At 41.6% G+C, this 23,330-nt stretch overlaps 1 protein-coding gene across 19 annotated transcripts in view; it reads right to left on the bottom strand.

Moving 5' to 3' along the window:
- RAI14 (retinoic acid induced 14) overlaps window positions 1-23,330 on the bottom strand; it is a 153,279-nt gene that overhangs the window by 18,523 nt on the left and 111,426 nt on the right. For all 19 annotated transcript variants that reach the window (XM_058307666.1, XM_058307670.1, XM_058307668.1 and 16 more), the window contains 4 exons: window positions 6,610-6,674; window positions 2,696-2,753; window positions 1,930-2,000; window positions 306-412 (listed from right to left, as the gene is read on the bottom strand). In XM_058307666.1, the coding sequence (XP_058163649.1) occupies window positions 306-412; window positions 1,930-2,000; window positions 2,696-2,753; window positions 6,610-6,674 (301 nt within the window). The remainder of the gene's footprint in view (window positions 1-305; window positions 413-1,929; window positions 2,001-2,695; window positions 2,754-6,609; window positions 6,675-23,330) is intronic.

Below are 23,330 nucleotides of genomic sequence, written 5' to 3'. Positions count from 1 at the left end.
AAGACTATTTTTAAAAAGCAACCAATATGTTTACTTTTATTTTATTTACTTTGAGTAAATAAATCAAAGGATATGGCTTTATTCACTTTAGTATTTAATGGTCATAGAGACTCTATCAGTAATGACGCCCACAGAGGTCTGGGAAATATTTTTAAGTCAAAGCACATTCAACAAGGCAGAACATAAAAATGGGAATTAAGCTAAAAACCACTTTATAATGTGATATTTTGAAAGGACAAAAGAAAAAATGAACACCTCAGAATATAGATTTCACTGAAAACACAAGCTTTCTATTTCTGTGGTACCTTCCATTTTTGTCCCTGGAATTGACATCTGCCCCATGATCCAGGAGAAAGTGGCAGACCTCACTGTGGCCATTTTGAACTGCAAGAAGCAGTGGTATATTCCCATCCTAGGAGACAAATTCAGATTAAGATTTTTACTCAGACACCAAAAGGCAGAATTGCCAAGGCCCTTGTCTTTACCACATTTATTCCTGCATTGTTCTACTGCCCTTCCCTTCGATTGACCAGGATATTCCATGTCCTACAGGGCCACCTTTACGTCTTAGTTCATCTTCTCTCACGGGCCCACTGACTTAGCTTTTCCCTAGGACCCCGTGGCTGCTTGCTCCCTTGGCTCTCACTCACTCGGGCTGATGATGTGACAGAGGGTAGAACACAAGTGTGTAAAGTCTCAAGACGTAAGGAAAGTATTCGTGCATCTTGAGGGCTGGATCTGGAGGAATGAAGGGCGTGTCCTCACATGCCATCAGCAGGCCCCAGAACCCCCCAGGAGGCTTCTTCCCAGTGCGCTACAGGAATCCTGGCCATTCCACGAGTTCCTTTCCAGAGAGCACACCCTTTATAATCTTTCCAGGTGTCAAAACTTGACATAAATTAAGAGTCTATTTGTCCATTACTGACAAATGATGAAGATTTAAAATGTTATGACAATTGGCAATCCCTTTGGAAAGGAAATTAGATCCCCAACTCATACACAAACTATGTCAGGTAGATTAAGAATTGAGACATTACAATGTAAAACAAGTGAGAAAAAAAAATCCTAGAAGAATATATAGGTTTCTACTTCTGTAATCTCAGAGTAAGGTGCGGAGGGAGCTTTCTTAAAATAGTGCAAATGACACAAACCATAAAAAGGAACTGTTATTTTACTTTCTCCTTTCATTCACCCTGTAAATGGGGTTGACAGCCAATTTCTAAGGTAAAAGCATTCAAAGAGGCAAAGGGAAAAGATAAATTATGATATACCCAATTACCAAATAATGGGGATTTTTAAAAATATAATTATTACCTAAGGTTTAAGTCTCCTCTTTAAGCAAAATTTCAAACAACTTTCTAAGATATTATCTATAGTACTGAGATTTCAAGATCTTGAATTTATGTATAGATTCTCTACATTCACTTTACAATTTCCCCACAAGTTAAAAGTATGTGCATGTCAATTCCTGCTTGAAATTTAGTCCTGTGACCAAGAGTGATAGGCATGGAAACTCGTTGTCAAAAACCCAGGGAGATTAAAATAGGCTACAGAAGTAGTCTTCAAAGTTGGGTGGACCTAGGTTGCAGGGAAAAAAATACCAAAACTTCAACTTCAATTTTATTATCTGTAAAAAATCAAGAAATTAAACTTTATTAAAGTTTAATACTTGGGTTGATGGTAGAACACACAGATATATATCCTTAGAAATAAATATAGAGAGAGAGGGAGTGCGAGCTCCACAATGTTTTAACGGTTTAGGGACCAATGGGGGATATTATATAAATCCAGTTTGCAGAAGAGAATCTAGAGTGAAAAGCGACAGAACTTTGCCAAGTATTTAAGTCTCTCAAGTCTTCCTGATTCTCAGAAGTAGCCCGCAGTGCTAGTGGCTTTGCAAACCAGAGTCCATCTCTGTCCAATACTCACCGAGTCCTTGAGGTTTATGGGGCTTTTGTGCTCACAGAGAACCTGCACAGCTTGGAGGCAGCCGTGGGCCGCTGCGAGAAGAAGAGTACACACACAACAGCCAGTCACAAAGCACACGACCTGGGACATTCAAACACTTCGGGGGAGGGGGGTGGATTTCCTGTTCTAGACAGTCTACATATATTCAGTCTAGCTGCACTGAAGAGAAATGGCATCTGAAAGGTTAAGGAAGAGGTGTTTTAAAATTACTACTTAACTTCAGAGTTTACTAAGCCAAATGCCAGTGCTGCCTTATGGCAAACATTTGCTTTAGTTTTAGTAGGACTTTGCTTTTCCAAAACCAGCAATACAAGGCAATTTTAGATCCAATCAGTGTCAACATTTTGTCACGGCAGACAGTATAGCAAAATGTCAATGAATAAAAGTAGCTGGTGTTCAAACGATCCCCAAATAAAATACCTGTACCACTCATTACCTAAAATCCATAAACGCTTGTGATTAGTGCTTAGTTTATAAACAGGAACTTTAAATGAGTTACAGGGTAATTACTACGATCATTTTTACTGGCTGCCTGCCAGACAGGTGATGAATTCGAGGCATATTCCTTGGTAAAGCACTAGGAGTTTTGCAAACTGTGCAATGGAAATGTCTAGGAATGATGAAAGAAAACCGGAAATTGTTCAGGGTAAGGTTAGTGCCTTGAATAAGGATACTGAAGTTAGTGTTTCTCATGGCAAAAGAAGACAAATCAGGGAAAGGAAATTACCTGCATAATGTAAAGCAGTTTTCCCAGAGCTGTCGATGCTCTCAGCTGGGCATTTAGACTGAAAGACCAAAAATAAAGAAATGCACATAATAAAACATCAATATCCTCCCCAAATTCCCTTTTCCTACAAGGTATGATATGACTTATATGGGAGGCTATGAAGATAAGCAGGTCCCTCTGCTGCATTCCAGCTGCTTAAAATCTCTAATGGGGAATAAGACTCATCTCCAGTACTCAAGTCACTCCTTTGACCATTGCTGCTTCCACTGCCCTGTCCTCCCCCTCACACCATCATTCTCTCCATCTCCACCAGGTCATGTCCACTGTAACATACAAGCTCTAGGAAGCCTCACCTTGAATCCATGCTCCTCTTCCCCATTTCCTGCCCTAATTATTGGTTCCCCTTTACAAACTTATTTTCTCTTAAGAAATGCCCACTGCACAGTCTACGCTTTCTTGTTTCTCATTGACTCCTCAACTCAGTGGCGTTGGGTGCCTGTCCTCAAGAATCCATGGATATGGCCCTGGCCAAGGTCACCAACAACTTCTTTGTTTCCAATGACAAGGGGCACCTTTGTCCTCTCATCAATCTCGGCTGCCATCCACTCCCTTTTCTCAGCAGTCCCTCCCCTCAGCTCTCAGAGTCCTAGCCCAACCTAGCTGCTCTGGCCACTCCTCGTCCCATGGCCAAATGTAGAAATCTCATGTTTCCTCAGTGCGCAGTCCTGAGACCCTGTCCCATTTCTCCTCCGGTTCTCTTCCCAAATCATCCATAGACTGAAATATCATCTAGAAGCTAAGGACTCTAAATGTATATCTTAACAACAATTATGTAAGTTTTAGCTACTATGTACCACACATCATTCAAAGGGTTCCTTGAAGGTCCCTAACAACAAGGTAACTGCGGCACAAAGAAGTTAAGCAACGTGTCCAAGTCACAGGAAGTGGCAGAGCTGGGATTCAAACCCAGACAGACTGGGCTAGAGCCCAATACAACAGAGATGTTATCTCTGAATGCCAGGCTTGCTAACCCACTGCCAGCCTCACATCCCCACTCTGATGTCTCACCTACACCTCAAACACAGCACAGCCAAAACTTCTGGTTTCCCTCACACCAGACCCCATCGTCCTCAACTCTTCCCCTTCTCTGCCAAGAGCATCATCATCGGCCAACAAGCCAGGAGCCTTCTTTTTCTCCTCCTTCCACACCTAATCTACCCCAGGTCCTGTCAATTCCTTCTCCAATCAGCCATCTCCTTTTTCTCCCTTACCTCCACCCTAGTCCAAGCCAGCACCTTCTCACGGGGCTGCTGCAATAGTTTCCTGGTGGTTCTCCCCAGTTCCACACCATCTCTCCCTTTAATGAAGCCTCTATACTAGTGTGAACTTTTAAAACTGAGAGTGCCACTCCCGGCTTCAAAGTTTTTCCCCTCTACCCTTAGAATTAAGAGTTAATCACAGTCTGTCTCTTATGACCACCAAGCCTTAGGTAACGCAGTCCCTGCTTTCTTTGCCCTTAAAAGCTTTTCCCCTTGTTGCTGTGCATCCTTCAGGGCTTTCTTAGGTCTTAGAGCTGCCAATACAAAGTACCACAAACCAGATGGCTTAAAACAACAGAAATGTACTGCCTCAGTTTTGAAGGCCAGAAGTCTGAAGTCTGTAGACTCCTCTTCCTAGCTTTGGGGGGTTGCCTCAGTTGTCACACGTACTCTCCCCTGTGTCTGTGCCTCCTCTCCCCTGCTTATAGGGACATCTGTACTCATACAGGATGAGGGCCCACCCTAACCCAAGTTGGCCTCATGTGAACCAGTAATACCTTCAAAGACCCTATTTCCCAGTCAGGTCACATTCACAGGACCAGGAAGCAGGGTGTTAGGACTCCAACATGTCTTTGTTAGGGACACAAGTGAATGCATAACAGGGTCTCAGCTTAAATGTCACCTCCTGGGTGAGGCCATCCCTGAACCTCCCACCACTCACTCCTCTCCCCAGGCCCTGCCAGTTTCTCTTAGTGCCGCGCAATGTGTAATGCCTGTTTATGTACTTGGTTACCAGACTGCAAGTGCCCCCTCGACAGGGGCCGTTTGCACATATATGTACCCAGGACAAAGCGCCTAGGAAACACCTGCTAGAAGAAAGGAGGGGAGGAATCACGGGCTTTCAGGGGGGCGGGGAGGTCGCTTGGATTCTGAAGAATCTCACAAGGCTCTGTTTGTGTTCCTGGCGTTGAGGAGGTAGAATACTAAACAACAGCCACTGGAGAAAGGAAGAAGAGCGAGCAGACAGGTCGTAACTAAAAAGGCCAGAAAGCCCAGAGCTCAGGAAATGCAGAGGGTGAGGGGCAGCAGGACATACTAGAGGTTCACATCGCAGAGACCGTGGGCTGCCAGCCCGAGGCGAAGAACTCACAGAGAGAAGCAAGGCCCAAGGAGGCAACCTTCCCGGAGGACATCGAAGGCCAACGTTTGAACAAATACCAGGACAATTTGGAAGCTAGGGGAGGCAAGAACAGGCAAGCTTAGAGTGAAATGCCTGCCGTTCGGGAGTGAGAAGAATGGAGATCAAGTTATGGTTCACCAGGCTATGGCCTCAGTTTTGGAATAGCACGAGGAACTGTTTAAGGGCTTCAAAGATTCTGAGGAAAAACCAATCCATTTGCATAACCAGATATAAAATTACATTAGAGGCTAGAATATCTGGCCCTTGCCCATGAGGATTTCCAGCTTGTCAGGTTAATTCTTCCTTAAAATCAGAGCCAGATGCAAAGTCTGGATACCCAAGCCAGGATAGGAATAGAGATTTAAAACAAAAGGAAATTAAAATAATAATTATAATAATAGAGAGAGAATAGAGGATATAGAAAGCCGAGTGCTCAGGCACTGGTCCCAGTGAAGTCAGATAAGAAAAGTTCTATTTATGACTGTCTGTAGGAGGAAGCCACCTAATGCAACATCACAGAAGTTTGTCTATTTTTCTTGAATTTCGCTTCAAAGACCTGTTAAGGTTAAGCATTCCGTGCATTGGCAGTAGCTTGCATCATGTAATGCAAGACAAGCTGCTATGTGATCCACAGAGTAAGACAAGTTGAAGAATGTGACCACATTTCTGCATTAGAATTGCAAACCCAAATTGAAGCAAGATGCTTGGTCCCAGGCAGTGATTGTGAAGGCTGAGACAACAGTTCAACAGAACAGACAGTCCTCTGAACACATGTTACTGTATTGTGCTGTTCCTGGGAACTGACAGCTTGCATTTTGACTGGCAACAGCTGGACGTTTCTCTGCATACTGCCACTGGGAGTTCACAAAATCTTCCTCTTTAAAGATTTATGGAAAGAGGCATTTTAAGCAATCATAAACATTCTTGCAAGGTTACCAAACCAGGGCGTTGGCTTAAAATTATAAAGAAGAAAAAAAACCAAGAAATTAAACAAGTACTAAAAGCTCATCAAGTTATGAGGAAATACTGTAAATTCTGCTTCTCAAAAGAAGCTGCATTCTACCAACAAAATAAAGAGAATGTCCGTTAAGATATAGCAGCGGCTCTCCAAAGTTCCACAACAGCATGGAAGAACATTTAAAAATAAGTAAATAAATAGGATTATTTAGATTATACCGTCTTTCAAAAAAGAAAAAGAAGAGATGAATTAAGGGGAGTAGAAAGCTAGATCCCAAGAAGGCAAACCAAAGTTTCATTAGGGGCTTCTTCTTTGACAGGGAGTTGCTTTTTAAACAATCTTCTCCTTGGCTATCATTTCGATAATAAAGCTTCATAGGAAACACAAGATTCTGGGATAATAGTTAAAGGAATATGTGTGCATGTGGAGGGAAGGGTGTATTTGTTCTTTCAGAGCTAAGTTTACTTTTAAAATTTTAAACTGGCACATTTATAATTCTAAGTTGTTAACCCTTTACCTGCAGTAGCTTCTTGATGCACTCGTGGTGGCTGTTCTTGGCTGCGAGATGTAAAGCACTGTGTCCTAAAAGGATTTAAAATTTTTAAAAATTGGGGAAAAAAGGCCATGAATTATAAATCTCTTATCTCTGTGATGAAGACAACTATGCAGAAATAAATAATTCTCAGACAAAGATGGGATTGTTACTCATTACAGTAAGGCCCCAAATTCTTACCTGTAAGTTCCATGCAGCAAAAATGGGGACAACACAGAGCAGGTCACCCAGGAAATCACATTCTCAGGATCACCCCCATGCCATGCCATTCACTTGGGGTGTAATGAAGCTCTAAGATAGAAGCTTGTGCTGCCTTCCTGAGATGCAACTGAGAATTTCTGATTTTGGCTGATAACCTGCATGCCACGTGCCAAGTACCCTGTGTCCACAACAGATCTAGTGAAGATGGGGACATGTTCTATTTCTCTAGGTTCTTGACTATGTTGCGTAAAAGAATTTAAGAACATGCCAGTTTAGACAGGCTAGTAAAAGAATTTACTAGGAAATGGGGGAAAAGAAGAGAGCTTGTTGAGAAACAGGAGAGAAGGATGGATATACACACCGAGATTTGGTGTGGGCTCCTCCAGGCAGAGTGAGTGAACTCTGCCTTGTCTGGTTACCTTTTACACTATTAATTATTCCTCTCCCTTGCTAATGCTTAAGGGGAGGGGCCTCAGCTGTTATTGGTTACCCCATCAATGGTGGGGACCAATGGTGAGACCTGTTGGGAATATCTGGGGCCAAGGCGAGATCCCAGAAAGAGAAACCGGGACCTCAAGGTTAAACTCAAGGTCTCAGCAAGGTCTTGCAGCCATGTTGACTGTCGGCCACGTTGTCTGTAGGCCATGTTGTGACTTGCCTTCTCCTCATTTCCCTGGCTAACCTGCTTCAACTCCCCCCCTCCAAGAACTCATGCTCTTGGAAGCGGATGTGGCTCAACAGAGAGAGTGTCCGCCTACCATATAGGAGGTCCAAGATTCAATAACCAGGGCCTCCTGGCCCACGCACAGTGCTGATACATGCAAGGAGTGTGTTGCCACACAGGGGTGCCCCCCAAGTAGGGGTGCCCCACATGCAAGGACTGCAACCCGCAAGGAGAGCTGCCCCATGCTAAAAAAAAGCGCAGCCCACCTAGGAGTGGTGCCGCACACACAGAGAGCTGAGGCAGCAAGATGATGCAACAAAAAGAAACACAGATTCCCAGTGCCGCCTGACAAGAATGCCAACAGACACAGAAGAACACACTGCAAATGGACATAAAGCAGACAACAGGGTGGGGTGGGGGGCAAGAGAATTAAATAAAAAAAAAAAAAGAGTTCATGCTCTTATTCTTATGGGGGGGCCGAGGGGCAATGATCATTCTTCTGTAGTTACTTTCTGCTGGTTAGGGCAGGAGTTCCAGCCTGACAGGGTATAAATCTCTCTGGTTATTCTACTGAGGATAAGGAAAGACAAGTCTGATGCTGGTTAAAACTCATTTAAATCCCCACATGACTATATCTCGTTTAGAAGGCATTGATTCTGGAAGAAATAAACTTAGTAAGAATTTTGAATTTGCATGGCCCGATTAAAGGATAAAGAAGATGGTGGTAAGTGGGTCAACAAAGTGGGCCAGCTATGACATACTAGACCACAAGAATGAGAAAGGCCAGGTGCCTTCGGAGGCTATATCCTCCCAAAGCTGACGGGGAACACCATTCTTCCTTGAGTTCTTTTATGCTTTGGTTAATTCTAGGGAAGGATTGCGGTAGACCTGCTAGGTTTGGTTATAACCACTAACCCCAGTTTCCACAACAGTGGTTATGCTTAAGACAGCTAGGAGAGATATGAAGAGAGGCACTGCCCTAGACATAAACTCATGAAGAGAGTACAGGCCACAATAAGACAGGCATATGGCAAGCAAAATAAAGACAGTACTGAGTAGAGCCATTCTTTATCTTATAGGCATGCTCAGTAATTACTTAGAAAATTAATTTATCAGAACTTTTCAATATCCCTAGAAGAGATATCATCATTATCAGGCATATTGGTACAATACTTAATACTAATCAATTTACAAGTTCCTCTTTGAGTCGCAGTTAATAGATCTAAGCTCTAGGTTTGCAATACCATACGTGCTCACTCTCCATGGGAGCAGGCCATAATGTCGATTGTGTTTAAGTTCTACTTACATCGCCCTGGTAAGCATTGCTCCACTTGGTATCCTCTTCACTCAGCTGGGATGCTGCAGCACTTTTGACCCTAGAGAGAGAAGCTAGGAAGGTAGGCTCTTGTATTTCACAGGCCTGGTGCATAGCGCCTTTCAGCAATATGAAACAGTCAGTTTGGAAATAATATCCATTGTACATCTGGCCATATCTAGCCATCGCTGGCTGCTGTAAGAGTTGGAAAATGCAAAGTACTCTCCATCTACTTCAGGAGCATTACCAGAGATGTAGCAGATACTTATATTATATTGTGTTAGGGGTCAGTGACTAACCTGGCCAATAACTCAAATGGAGAGGCAAAATGCAGTGTATTGAATGTACAAGCAAGTTTGACAGTACTAAAGTCTATCTCTTATTCTTCAGATACTTACTAGACAATTCCAATGCAATGTATAACGTATTAAATGAACTTAACTTTTTAGTACTTTGCTTTTTCTTTTACACATTTACCATGGTTCTGTTAATTAATAGGTATTTTACTTAAGCAGCACAGGAAAAACTACTTACGTCATTATTTTATGAACACTGAAGAATCCCAATAGAATCAAGATTATCTTTCCTTAATACCACTTTAACTTGCAATTTGAGGAGTCCTCTGACACTTCCCTGTTAAGAAGTTACTTTTGGTTATTAATATTAATTTTGGTTTCAATTCAATAATGACTTCCTGGAATTAGCCATTTAAATGCTCAGCGAGTTTAACTAGTTGAAACTGATTAGCCAGGAAAATGAGAAGACAATTCACATGGTCAAAAAACAACATAGCCAACAGACTACATGGCTTCAAGACCCTGCTGAGACCTTGAGTTTAACCTTGAGGTCCCAGTTTCTCTTTCCAAGACCTTCCCTTGGCCCCAGGATTCACCATTGGCCCCCACCATTGATGGGATATGCAATAACAGCTGAGGTCCCTCCCCTTAGCATTAGCAAGGAGGAGGAATAATTGGACTTGGCCCAGTGGTTAGGGTGTCCGCCTACCACATGGGAGGTCCACGGTTCAAACCCCGGGCCTCCTTGACCCGTGTGGAGCTGGCCCATGCGCAGTGCTGATGCGCGCAAAGAGTGCTGTGCCACGCAGGGGTGTCCTCCGCGTAGGGGAGCCCCACGCACAAGGAGTGCACCCTGTAAGGAGAGCCGCCCAGCACAAAAGAAAGTGCAGCCTGCCCAAGAACGGTGCCACACACACGGAGAACTGACACAACAAGGTGACGCAACAAAAAGAAACACAGATGCCAGGTGAGATAAGGATAGAAGTGGTCACAGAAGAACACACAGTGAATGGACACAGAGAGCAGACAACCGGGGGGTGGAGCGAAGGGGAGAGAAATTAAAAAAAGGTAACCACATAAACCAGAGCTCACGCTCTTTGCCTGGAGAAGCCCACACCAAATCTTAGTGTGTATTTCCATCCTTGTCTCCCATTTCTTGGCAAGTTCTCTTCCTTTCCCCCATTTCCCAATAAATTATTTACTGGCCTACCTAAACTGGTATGTTCTTAAATTCTTTTATGCAACATGGCCAAGAAACCAGAGGAACCCAACATTTCCCCACCTTCATTTGGTGAGCCAGCCAGAAGACAGAAAGGTGCGTGGTGCTCCCCACCCCTGCTGGACACTGGTGAATTCTATAGCCTGTCTGTGCCCTTTTTTGGTTCTGCCATTTTAAAGGAGTTCCTGGATTTGCTCCCACAGGACATAAACTCAGTATGCCCAGACTTCCATTCCCTCTCCGAAGGTGGTAGGGGTGAGACACCACATGGTGTAGATCCAAGGAAGTTCTGGGTGGCAGGTGAAACCGTCCTTGAGACTTGAGTGGAGGAGGACTCTGCTGGGAGTTTAACAGGCTCTCTCTGCAGGTTCAGAATGGCTATTACCAGTTGTACTGTTGCCTTAGATCATTAGTTAACTCCTTTTATTTAAGAGTGCCTTTGATCTTCCAACTCCTGCCGTCCTCATTCGCCACCTGTGAGATGCTTTAGAAGCCTTAGAAAATGCATTTGTTAACAAGGCATGAGTCCCACCCTCAGCAGTGCCCTGAGGCTTTGCTCCTTCTCCACCCTGGAGAGGTCTGGAGATTTGGGGGGGGTTGTCTCTGAGGGTGTTTGCCAGCCAGTCACAAAACAATTAGTCTCTGGTTAATGTCAGGTTTACCTGCTGGCCTCAGCCCCCTGGAGTAGCTATGGGGTGAACTCAGAGCCAGCTTTTAAGACCTCTGCAAAGTAGGCGAAAGAAAGGTCCCTAGCCAGGCCTTTCCTAGGGCCAGCCCCTCTTGGGTGTTCAGTCTGGGAACTGCACCCAGATGCCACCAAGACCTCTAAGGCTCTGGGGATGCCCAGAGACAAAGCTCCTGATCCCCAGAACATGGGGCCAGCAAGCAGGGGCTCCCCGATTTCCAGGATGTTGGCATGGCAAGCAATCCGTTCAGTCAGATCTAGCAGTGGGACGCCCCCAGATGGATGAAAGCATTTTATCCTCCCCTAGGATGATGGGTGGCTCTTAAATTGGGACAACCTGCCTAATCTAATCTTTTCCTGCCACACCACGTGGCCACAGTATGGCCGAGCGTTGGCTCTGTATGGGACCCTGAATTCCAGTTAAACCTGTGTAAGAGTGAAGAAAAGGACAGATCTGAGGGCCAGAGACCACATGGTCATGTCTCCTTAAAGCAGAGAGTTCTTAAAGGAGTCCATGGAACAAAAAAAGGTTAATAACCTGGGCCTTAAAGGGATGAGGAAATGTCCTCTATTCACTAAAGCTCTCCCTGAAGAATAAGGAACCTCCTCATGTGCCATCAATTACAGTCAAAAGGTTCCTGGCTTTCCTATTTCCTTGTAATGCTCCAAACTTCCTGCGGGGGGTGGGGAGCCCTCACAGGGCTTTACCCCTAGGCGGGGAGAAACTAATGAAATACTACCCCTAAAGAAGCCCCAATTTTTGTGTCTCCTCTCGGGCAGGGCTTCTCTGGACCCCTTAGCTCCCTACTAAGCAGGTGCCCAGGGATTTTCCTGGAGGAATGAAGCTGGAGGGTCCTACCCGAAGCTTCTACCATGGACAGACACTGGGAGCTTTGCATCTCGGTGATTGTAAAGTCAGGTCTTCCCTAAACTAAGCTAAGTATGTAAAATTCTCTCTTCTGTTCGTCTGCTCATGCCTAGGAATTCATAAATCAGATCTGGGTTTTGCCTGTTATAAATTGGGTAACAGCAAGAGGTAACTTAAAAAAAAGAGACTTTAAATGTAAATACTTGTAATTGAATTTGATGTATAAAAGAAATCACAAGTGGAATTAATTCAACTTTAGGAAAACCAGAAAACCTTTGCAAAGTTGATATTAATAGAATTGTTTTAGTTGCTTGATTAATGCACAGAAGAGTTCAAATTGTTTTTAAGAGGAAACTTAATAGAAACTAAGAGTTAAGATCATTATATAGATGTCTTTATATTATAAAACAGAGGAAGGATAATAACAGAAATCATTACAACTGGGTGTACCATAGCCTAGACTTCAGCTATTGTTATGGTAATCTTAAAATATTTTACCTTTGTTTACAGCTACTTCAGGTCTAGCTTGTGCTTGCTATAGTAATAGTAATGATAAACTAAACTTACCTTTCATTACAGTTATTCTGTAACTAGCTTCACCTGGCTCTTAGATTTCAGCTATTACGATAATTCTAAACTGAGTTTGCCTTGTTTATGGTTACTTCAGGCCTAGCCTCACCCCTTGCCTTTGCTTATGGTTATTTCATGACAACTTCTGTCCCGATGGACAGGAGACACCCTATCTCCTGTCCTTCCACTGGTATTAGTGACCCTGCTTTCTCTCCGTACTCCAGGTGTTTGCTGCCTTGTGGCATTCTCAGCCCTCGGGGTTGACTGAATGTCCACTCTTCCAGTCCAGCCGCTGGGGGCTGGGAACCGGGGCCTCCCACTTAGAGTGTTGACTGTTCCTAAAAGCAGCAATCCACGGGAGAAACCAGTTTCCCTGAGGCTTCATTGACCTCGGTGAGTGTCTACTGGAATTAGTCTTGCTCAACCAAGGTCTGCCAAAGTCAAAATGGGAAATAAGCAAAGTTATGAAGCAAAGGAAAATTATATTTTAAAGCATGGGGGACAATTTGGTTATATACCAAGAATTAAAAGAAACTAAATCCTTATGCAAAACTGCATGGTCACAGTGCAAACTGGATTAATTAGATTGAACAAATAAAAATTCTTTAAATTAAATAGAATAAAAATTCTTTAAATTTAAACAAGCTCCATTCGAATTGTAAAATCTAATATATGCTTATATATGTGAAGAATATATATTCCTGGAGCTCAAATTAGGCTGAGCAGGATGGAAGGCTCATATAGAAATCTGAGTATAGGAACTATTGGGAAAGGAAAAAAGATTTTCCTGGCTCTTTGACCTACCCAGCCCCTAGGGCCTTCTCTTTGCTGAGGGAGGGGCTAAGTGTAACAGATTGAGACTTTTATCTCCTAGGCTGGGGAATAAAGAATCAGTTTGCCCCAATTTAAACTTTTTACCAGCCTTAAAATATAGGTGGTTAATAATCTTATTACCAAATTCAATAAATAAAGGAAAAGTTCTTAAAAGCTATGAAAAGATCTTTTCTAAATTATGATTAAAACAAATTAAACAATTGTTAATATTCCAGGACAAGTAGTCAATATGCTTTTAAAATTATTCACAGGTTTAGAATTTTATTAAAGAAAAGAGGGTTTAGCTTCCTGTAAAGGAAGGAAAAAGAATACTCCTTGCATAAACTATAATGGTTTCAATTTTACTTAGCTTGGGTGTAATCTCCCTAGATTTATAGAATACCCATTAAATAAATTAACATTATATGTATTAAATCTTTAATATGATGAAAGTTTTAAGTTCACGTTTAATGAAATTAAAGAAGGAAATGTACATCTGCCATCTCATAAATGGATAAAGTAAACTTCATTGATTGGTAACGGTAATTTAATAAGCTTATTTAAATATAAGGTAACTAGTCTATGTGGTTATGGTTAATTACAAAAAGTTTATAAAAGCATCTTCTAAACTGAAGCATTTAAATGGCTAATTCCAGGAAGCCATTTATTAGAAACCTAAATTAATCCTAATAACATAAAGTAGCTTCATAACAGGGAAACCTGTCAGAGGCCACCTCAGTCTGCATATTAAAGTGGTGGTAAGGAAAGATAATCTTAATTCCATTGGGAATCTTCAGTTTTCATGAAATGATTGAGAATGTAGTTTTTCTTGTACCTGTTAACTAACATTACCAATGGTAACTGTATAGAAGTAACAAGCAAAGTACTAAAATAGTTTAAGTTTATTTGATATGTATAAACTGCATTGGAAGTGTTTACAAAGTGTATAAAAATCAAAAGAGATAGACCAGTATCATTAAACTCTCTTGTACATTCAAACCGAGTCTTCAATACACTGCAAGTTTACCTCTCCATTTGAGTTATTGGCTAGGTTGGTCACTGACCCCTAAAACAATAAAGGTACCTACTACATCTCTGGTTATGCTCCTGAAGTGAATGGAGAACACACTGCAGTTTTGGACTCCTGCAGCAGCCAGCAATGGCTCAGTATGGCTATGTGTAATGAATATGGCCTCTAGGCTGGCACTGTTTCATAGTGCCAAAGCGTGCTATGCACCAGGCCAGTGAAATACTGGAGCTTACCTTTCTAGCTTCTCTTTAGGGTCAATGGTGCTGCAGCATACTGGCTGTCTGAAGGACATATCAAGTGGAGCAATAATTACCAAGGCGATGTAAGTAGAATTTAAACACAAATGGCATTATGGCCTGCTTCCATGGAGAGCAAGCACATATGGTATTGCAAACGTGGAGCTTAGATCTATTAACTGCAGCTCAAAGAGAACTTACGCATTGATAAGTGTACTGATTAGTATTAAGTACTATATCTATCTCTCTCCTATTCTAGATACATGCCTGATGATTATAGTGATATCTTTTCTTTTCTAGATCATATGCAGAGGGATAGCGAATATGTTAAAGGTCCTCATAAATTTAATTCATTTTCTAAGTAATTACTGAACATGCTTATAAGACAAAACAATGGCTCTCTTAAGTACTGTCTTTATTTTGCTTTCCATATGCCTGTCTTGTTATTGCCTTTATTGTCTTTGTGAGTTTATGTCTAGGGCAGTGCCTCTCTTCATACCTCTCCAAGCTGTCCTAAGCATAACCAATGCTGTGGAAACTGGGATTAGCAGTTTATATCCAAACCCAACAGGTCTACCAGAATCCTTCCCTAGAATTAACCAACAGCATAAAAGAAACTCAAGGAAACATGGTATTTCCCATCAACTTCGGGAAGATGCAGCCTTTGAAGGCACTTGACCGTTCACACTCTTGTGGTCCAGTACGTCATGGCTGACCTCCTTTTTGCCCCCACCTACCACCATCTTCTTTATCCTTTTAGTGGGGCCATATATCTTCAAAATTCTAAGTTTATTTCTCTCAGAATCAATGCCTTCCAGAATTAGATATTAGTCACATGGGGATTTCAGCCAGTTCCAACAACAGCGTCAGACTCGTCTTTCCTCAACTTCTATAGAACAGCCAAAGAGTTTTACAACCTGTCAGGCTGGGATTCCTGCCCTAACCAGCAGGAAGTAACTACAGAAGAATGATCATTGCCCCTCGGCACCCCCTTAAGAATAGGGCATCAACTTTCTGAGGGGGAAGTTGAGGCAGGTTAGCCAGGGAAATGAGGAGAAGATGAGCCACAACATGGCTGACAGTCAACATGGCGGCAAGACCTTGCTGAGACCTTAAGTTTAACCTTGAGGTCCCAGTTTCTCTTTCCGGGCCCTTCCCTTGGCCCCAGATATTCCAAACAGGCCTCACCATTGGCCCCCACCATTGGTGGCGTAACCAATAACAGCTGAGGCTCCTCCCCTTTACATTAGCAAGGGGTAGTAATAATTAATAGTTTAAAACCACACAAGTGAGGACTCAATCTCTCTGTGTGGGGAAGCTGGCACTAAATCTTGGTGTGTAATTCCATCTTTCTTTCCCATTTCTCAGCAAGCCCTGTTCTTTTCACCGGCCTAATTAAACTGGCATGTTCTTAAATTCTTTTAGGCAACACAGCCAAGAACCTAGAGGACTCCAACACATCCCAGTCTTCACTAGGAACCCTGCAGAGAACACAGCCAACAACTCCATGCTTAACTCCCTCCTTCTGAAATCTCATTTCCTTCTCCTCCAAGTGTATTCTCGCCCCCTAGATGGAAGTTACCTGGAGTTTTCAGATTCCCAAAGTTCACAAGTATAGGGGAAGAGTTGTAAAAACAATTCACACCACCCTGCTGTTAAAGGCGTATTTCTTTCACTTCCTACAACATGATCCCAACATAGTCTTTGGCATTTCTGAGTTAGATAATTTAGGGAATTCTAATGCAATACCTAGCTCCCCTGATTCCCTAAAGGGCTTATAGAATTTCTGTGTGAGAGAGGCTTATAGGCACCCTAAGCGGCAGCAGGTGAGGCTGAGGGACCAGCAAATCCTTGGGCCCTGGCTCTTCGCTTAGCCTGGAGTCTATTCCCCCGAGATAACCACAGGGCTTGCTCTCTCACCTGGAAGCCACCTGCTAGATGTCACCTTTCTGGACCTCCCCAATTAAAATTCCACTTCCTCCCCGATCCTTTTGATCCCCACTCCCTACTTTATTTCCTTTTTCTTCACAGCACCTGGCAACTTCTAACACTCCTTTCCCAACCCTCTCCTCCCCCAAAATTTTATAGTTAATTGGTTTTCTTTTCCCACTACAATATTAACTCAGTGAGGTCAGGAACTTTCCTCTTATTCCCTGCTGCATCCCTTGTGTCTACGAAACTGTTGGTACCCAAAAATATCTGTTAATTTGAATTAGCGGATATGTTAAATTCCAATGGCTAGGGTCAGGGTAGGAGATTGAAGGTGCTGTAGGGAGGGAACCAAAGCTATCACTCTCTTAAATCCTTCATTTCCCAAACTATTTGACCTTGACACTGCCCTTCCCTCACCGTCCCCCCAGTGCCCATGGAACACCTGTAAACAGCCCACAATTTGGGACTTGGCTTCAAGCAAGGTTTCTCTACCTCACTGCCAGTAACATTTTTTGTATTTTGTTCATAAACCATACAATTTATCTAAAGTATACAATCAATGATATTTGGTATAATCACAGAGCTTAGCATTCAACCCTGCAGTCAATATTAGAGCATTTTCATTATTCCAAAAAAGGGGAAACAACAACAACAAAACATTTCCCAAACTCTTTGATCTAAACACTACCCTACCCCAACCCCTCACAAAACATCTGTAAATAGCCCACCATTTGGGACATGGCTTCAAGCATGGTCTCACCACCTCAGTGCCAGGGACATTTCAAGCTGGATAATTGTCTATTGTGGAGGACTGTCCTGTACATTGCAGGACATGAAGCAGCATCCCTGACCTCTATGTACAACAGATGTCCACACGAGACAATCAAAAATGTCCCCACTCCCTTTGAGAACCACTGACTTAAAGAAACAATTTCTTATATACAGTGCTCCAGCCCCCAAATATTATTTCTCCTCTATGAATTATTCTTCATACTAGCATGGACCAGGAATCTACTAGAGAATCATATAGCTTAGAAAGACCCTATTTAAAAATAAGAGGCTTATAAGACCACAGTCAGCTGCACAAATGCATGTGTAAGGTCCAACAATCAGGTTCTTCTTTTCTGAGATCAGCTGTACCGAGAGAGTTTAGGGGTGTGTGAAAGGGTGTTCTTTAGTGGGGGCAGAATACTGAGAGGCAGGGATCCCTTCAACCCCCTCCCGAAAGGATGAGGACAAGGAAGATGAAGAAAAGAGGGAAAAGGGACTCTTGGAAGTAGGAAAATAAATGTCTTCTGTTCCTTTAGTTTTCAAGATCCCTCCTTCCAAGAGGCATAACGCCTAATAGTAGGAATTCAGTTATATTACAGCTTAAATAGGCTCTGGTCGGTTTCCTTGGCATCCCAACCATCATTTATATCACCATTTGTAAGGCAAAGCACATTTTGACTCTTAAACAAATGCCTTACGAATGAACTTTTGGAACAACCCTGATTGTAAGTTGGAGTCTGTTATGCCACGTATGCAATGCATTAACTTTTGCTTATGCTGTGGACAAAAGCTGTTCTACGGAACAGCACCTATTTAAAAAGAAAAATAAGTTCTCCAAAGACAACATGGAAGGGGGATTTAAGAAACTTATAAAATAAACAGCACTCTTTCACTTCACTTCAAGTGTTCAAGTCATACCCGGTAGCGAGTGCTGTGTTTCTACAGAAGCAAAATTCTTTTATTTGTTGGCTCTCTGATAAGTTTTCCTAACTGGCAACACCAAAGTATTTTTCCCTTAAAATAGTATGAGAATCCAAATGACACATCATTCCCTGGACATTCTTACATTGAAATGAGATGGTTCTCCTTGCTAACATTAAAACAAAATTCTTCTTCCAAATTTAAGAATTTCTAGGGAGAATATATGAGTGACAGAGTCCACTCTAACAAAATGATGCAGGAGTCTGGCTCCCATACAGCTGTGGATCTGTCTGGAATACCAGGAAGCAATTTCCCAATAGGCAAATAACAAGGGTAATCTTAATTCAAATGCATTCTAGCAAAACTCTGCCTGCTAGTAAAAAGGCCAGTACTATTAATAAGTCAAGAACCTTTCAATACTACAGTTCGTCTCAGAATCCCATTATCAGAACAGATTCTAAGCAAGATGGCCCTGCCTCCCCAGCCACAGAATAGCTTTCCACAAACTAACTCGGGCAATGACCATTTATTCAATTCCTACCACTCTGGAAAAAAACAGGGAATAATTTTGCAATATAACTGAGGTCATAATGATGAGGTAGAGACCATATTTTTCAAGGACACATGAACATTTTTAGAACTAATGAAGTCTCAAGAGACAATGGTATGGCTAACAAATAGTAAAAGGCCAAAGTTTGTGAAGTCACATTTTCAGATCATAATAAAGAAATATTTGGAAAAACAAAGAGAACTAATAGTAATCTATATAAGAAGGTCTAAAACATTTTCTTTAAAAAATTGAGGTTCGAAAAAAATTAGTGTTTCAGAAACCAGAATATATTTAAACAATGTCTCAATTTACTTGGTACTTACTGAATACTGAAAATCTTAAAATATTTTTAAGTAACATTATTCTTAGAAATCCTCACACCTGCCTCAAATTTTATTCCTGTGTATCAAGCCCATTCACCTTGTGATGACCCCAGGTGAGATAAAATCAGATTGTGAAAGATTTATTTAATTAACCATTCTTATTAAATGGAGCTATCAAATTATCTCTTAAAGTGTTTTATATTGTATCAAAAGCTGTTTTTGCATGTGTCTGCATCATTTGAAACATTTTCATGAATAGATTATGCTGATGATTGTGTATGCTTGGCCCATTAGATGTCCTCATACTCATGAGCAAGGTAAGTAACACACCATATATTATTAAGTTTCCAGTTTTCCTCTATCACAAAATATGGAACATACTTATGGGGCATAATTTCAGTAACATTTAGAATGTCCCATCCCTAACACGCCTGAGTTTCTCCAAGCAACTCAACTTAAGTATCTTCATGTGGTATCAAATTTGGGTGGGATTAGGGGGCATAAAGGAACTGAAGGCCATCTAGAAATTAAAACAAAGCTTCACCAGAAACTGGAGAACCTAGAAGAGAGTCAGGATTCATAAGTTTCCCCCATCAAAGGGCTCTCTATGCATCAGAATATTTCCATAGCTTGCCTTCTTACTCTCCTAGGCCTCTCTTCTTTTAGGTTTTAGTATAAAAGCCAAGTGTGCAGAGAGGGATAGGAAAAAATTCCAAGTGTGCAGAGGGGGATAGGAACTGCAAATCATCCTTCAATCTGTATTTTTCATCTTCTGCTATAGGAAAACCTTAAGTTTTTAGCTAGGCAAGTATCTTCTCAGAATATCCTAGCTTCCTGTAAAACCATGTGTGGCCACAGAGTATGCTCGTTCCTACGAGTCCTGAGTGGAAATACCTGTGTACTTGTGGCCTCTGCTTGCCCTGCCCCTTCCTGCTGCTTGAATGCAGTGTCAGAGGAAGTCGTCCTGGGCCTGTCAGGTGGTGGTAACACCCAGGGCGGTGGAGCAAAAGCAAGAAGGAGTCTGGGTCCCCCATGTCGCAGAGCAGAGCTACCACACCAATCTGGGACTTCCAGTTGAGAGTGATAAAATTCTGTCTTGTTAAAGCGATTTTGGTACCTGTCACATACCATCAAACTCATACCCTAGATAACAAAGAGGGTCTGAAAGCAAAGGTTTCAGAGAAGTAATGATAATAAACATATGGTTCTTTGACTTTCTTCAATCTTCTCAATGCTTGAAGAAATGCTTCTATTTAATCCTACCTCATACTCCAGGGTGCTAAAGGCAGGCATCCATCCAAAATACATACATACAAACTAAAGCAAGCCTTGAAGTCAATTCTACCATTTGCCCAGGAGTGATTTCTAAAGAAATGGATGGAATTCTTACAGCTGGGAAGAGCAGTAATAAACCAAGCAATAGAAGGTGCTAAACAACTATACGGATGAGGGGAGTGAGCTTTGTAGCTGACTTTCCCATCAGATCTCTACATGTTTGTGGTGCTGTCTGGCAAACAGGCAAATAAGGAATTGGGGGGGGGGGGGGGAGGGAGAACCCCCAAAACAAAAACCTTTTGCAAGCCTTAATCTTTTGCAAGTCATAATCTTTTGCAAGCCTTTCGGTTTCCTTTCTCTGCTGTGAAAATGAGAACAGTTGTCTTGATAGTTGTCAAGACTTTTTTGTTTTTTTGAAGAATGTAAACCCTTTCCAAAAGTCCAATGTGTAAAAGTTGATCTAGTGGAAGTACCAATAATTGTAATAATACAATAGTACCCAAATGCAGCAAACACTTCCCGAGTGCTAGGCATTGTGCAAAATGCCCATTTATATCGTCTCACTTAAGCCTGAAAAGATATCTAAAATGATATCATTGTTGATACCATATTATACCTACTACACTCTAGGCCCTAAATTTTGGCCATGTTTAATTGATAAGATTGTAAAGCATCCATAAAAATTCTCTGGTCAGATATCCAAAAGTTTCATGTAGACAGGAAGCTGAAAAAAAAAACTGGATCTGAAAACCTCTTGTTTCTATAACTTAAATCCAGCCAACAGTTTGAAAAGTAGGAAACTATACCAATTTGACCATCATACAGAATTATACTATGGATGAAAAGGGGATTTCTCTAAAAACTCTATAGGGCAGGATGAGTTACGGTAACAGATTTTATACCAGTTCTCAGTGGTACTGGGACTGAAGATGATTGCATCTCAGTAATAATTTGGTGTTGCCTCAGCAAGGTTTACCGAAATGACAGCACCTGTAAAGGCTCAGCCATTTAATTCCTTCCCTGACCACCACAAAAAAATGTTTTGGATTAATGATGTCCACTGAGGCATCTAATGGTGACTAATTTCCTTGTTCTTCCCTGCTTTCTTGAGGGAAGAGATGGAGTGGAAGATGCAGCCAATAGGAAAGGATGGGCATGGCAGTAAAAGCCACCAGAATTCATCTTGTTTGTTGTGATAGGAAAATGTTTCTGAAGTGCTGTTCTAGAAATCATGGCAGACACTTCCCTTCATTCAGCTTTTTCCTTCCTTTGGTCCTAGCTTCTCTTGGTATGCTTTCAAGAAATCACAGGAAGAAGTTGGTTACCTCATTCAGACCAAAGTAAAACAATGAGACCCTAGGACCAAAGAAATGACTTCATTGCTAAAAACTTGAGGTGAGAGCAAAGTAACTGCCAGCTTTGAGGCATTTCAACTCATCAGATTTTCAGAGAATGTCCTGGGGCCACAAAGTGCTGTGAAGTCCACTGATTTCAAATTTGAAGGAAAAAGAAACAGACCAGGGCAGCTCCCACTCCTGGGAAACCTGCAGAATGGGCTACACAGCATCTCTAACAGTGTCACTTCTTAGGGGGTGTTGTGCGCTCCACCCATTAGGGGGCATGCACCGCAGGAGGCGTCCGGGTTTCCCTGGCCAATGCTTCACCAAGCTCTCAAAAACAGAGATTTACCAGTGGTAAAAACAAAGTGTATACACATGCTATTACATGACTACGAAAAGTTTTTTAAAGTTTTTCTTAAGAGCTTTTAATGAGGACACAACACTATGGAAATGGTAAGTTAAAAAAACAGGATACAGACTTTTTATATAATATGATCTCAGCTTTATAAATACATACATGAGAAAACCTGGAAGAAAATATATTATTGCAAAATAGTACCACAATAAATTTTTTCATCATAAGAGTAGGAGCGCTGTTTATTTTCTTAATGGTTTTCTGAATTTCCCAAATTTTCTACAATGAGCATAGATTATAGAAACATTTTCCACCATAATAAAAGGATAGGTGAGGAGAGAAGCTTGGTTATGATAGAAATAACTAGACTTCTAACTAATCTATTTGTCAGCATCAAATGCAGTGAGACAAAATTGTATTAAAGGTTCAGTTTATTTGCTCTAAGCTAATGTTTTTTTAAAGGAGGTACCAGAGATTGAAGCCAGGACCTCATACATGGGAAGGAGGCGCTCAACCACTGAGCTACATCTGCTCCCCAATGAGAGTTGTTTTGTTTGTTTTGTTTTCAGAAGATACCAGGGATGTAATATGGGACCTCATACATGTCTGGGAAGCAGATGCTCAACAACTTGAGCTACATCTGCTCCCTTAAGCTAATTCTTTTAGATTATGGTTTTCTTAGAGAAGAATCTTCCTCAATATAAGAGGACAAACATCTTCTTAGGGGGTATGTTAGCCAATCACTTTGCATTAGGTACATGTAGTTTGACTTTAAAATAATGACAATGCACTTTAAAAACAAGCAAAATAAGTAAGTGTATTCAACCACAATTACTATTTCCCCCAAGATTATTACTTAAGGAAACTATTCATTCTTCTACTGGTATTGTCATTTCTCAAAATATTTTCGGAACTTTCTGTAGCACTGCTCAAGAAAATTGTTCTGTGACTTCAATCATTTTCTATTCTATTTTTGACCAAAAATGATTTTACCAGTTGGAAACACACCTCATTTACCACACATGACTTCAAGTGGTTCTTGGCTTACCCTAAAAAAAACAAACTGGTTTTTCAAAGGATAAAGCTTTGCAATAACTGAAATTATTAAAAACAACAACAACAAAAGAAAGTACCACAGACTTTGAAAACAATTCTGAAACACAAGTTTCCCAGCTGTATTCTGAATAATGAATAATAACAGCATTCATGGAATACCTGGCTGGCCACCCAAGATGACTACTCTGAAGATGTCAAAGTGTTTTGGGGAGAGCGGGGGCTCCTTTGTAGACTAATGAAAAGCCTACATAAAGACTTAAGAGAT

Source organism: Dasypus novemcinctus, chromosome 2, assembly GCF_030445035.2.
Source record: "Dasypus novemcinctus isolate mDasNov1 chromosome 2, mDasNov1.1.hap2, whole genome shotgun sequence".
Taxonomy (NCBI): domain Eukaryota; kingdom Metazoa; phylum Chordata; class Mammalia; order Cingulata; family Dasypodidae; genus Dasypus; species Dasypus novemcinctus.
The sequence above is the reverse complement of the archived record's forward strand: the minus strand, read 5'-3'. Positions and strand labels throughout refer to the sequence as shown.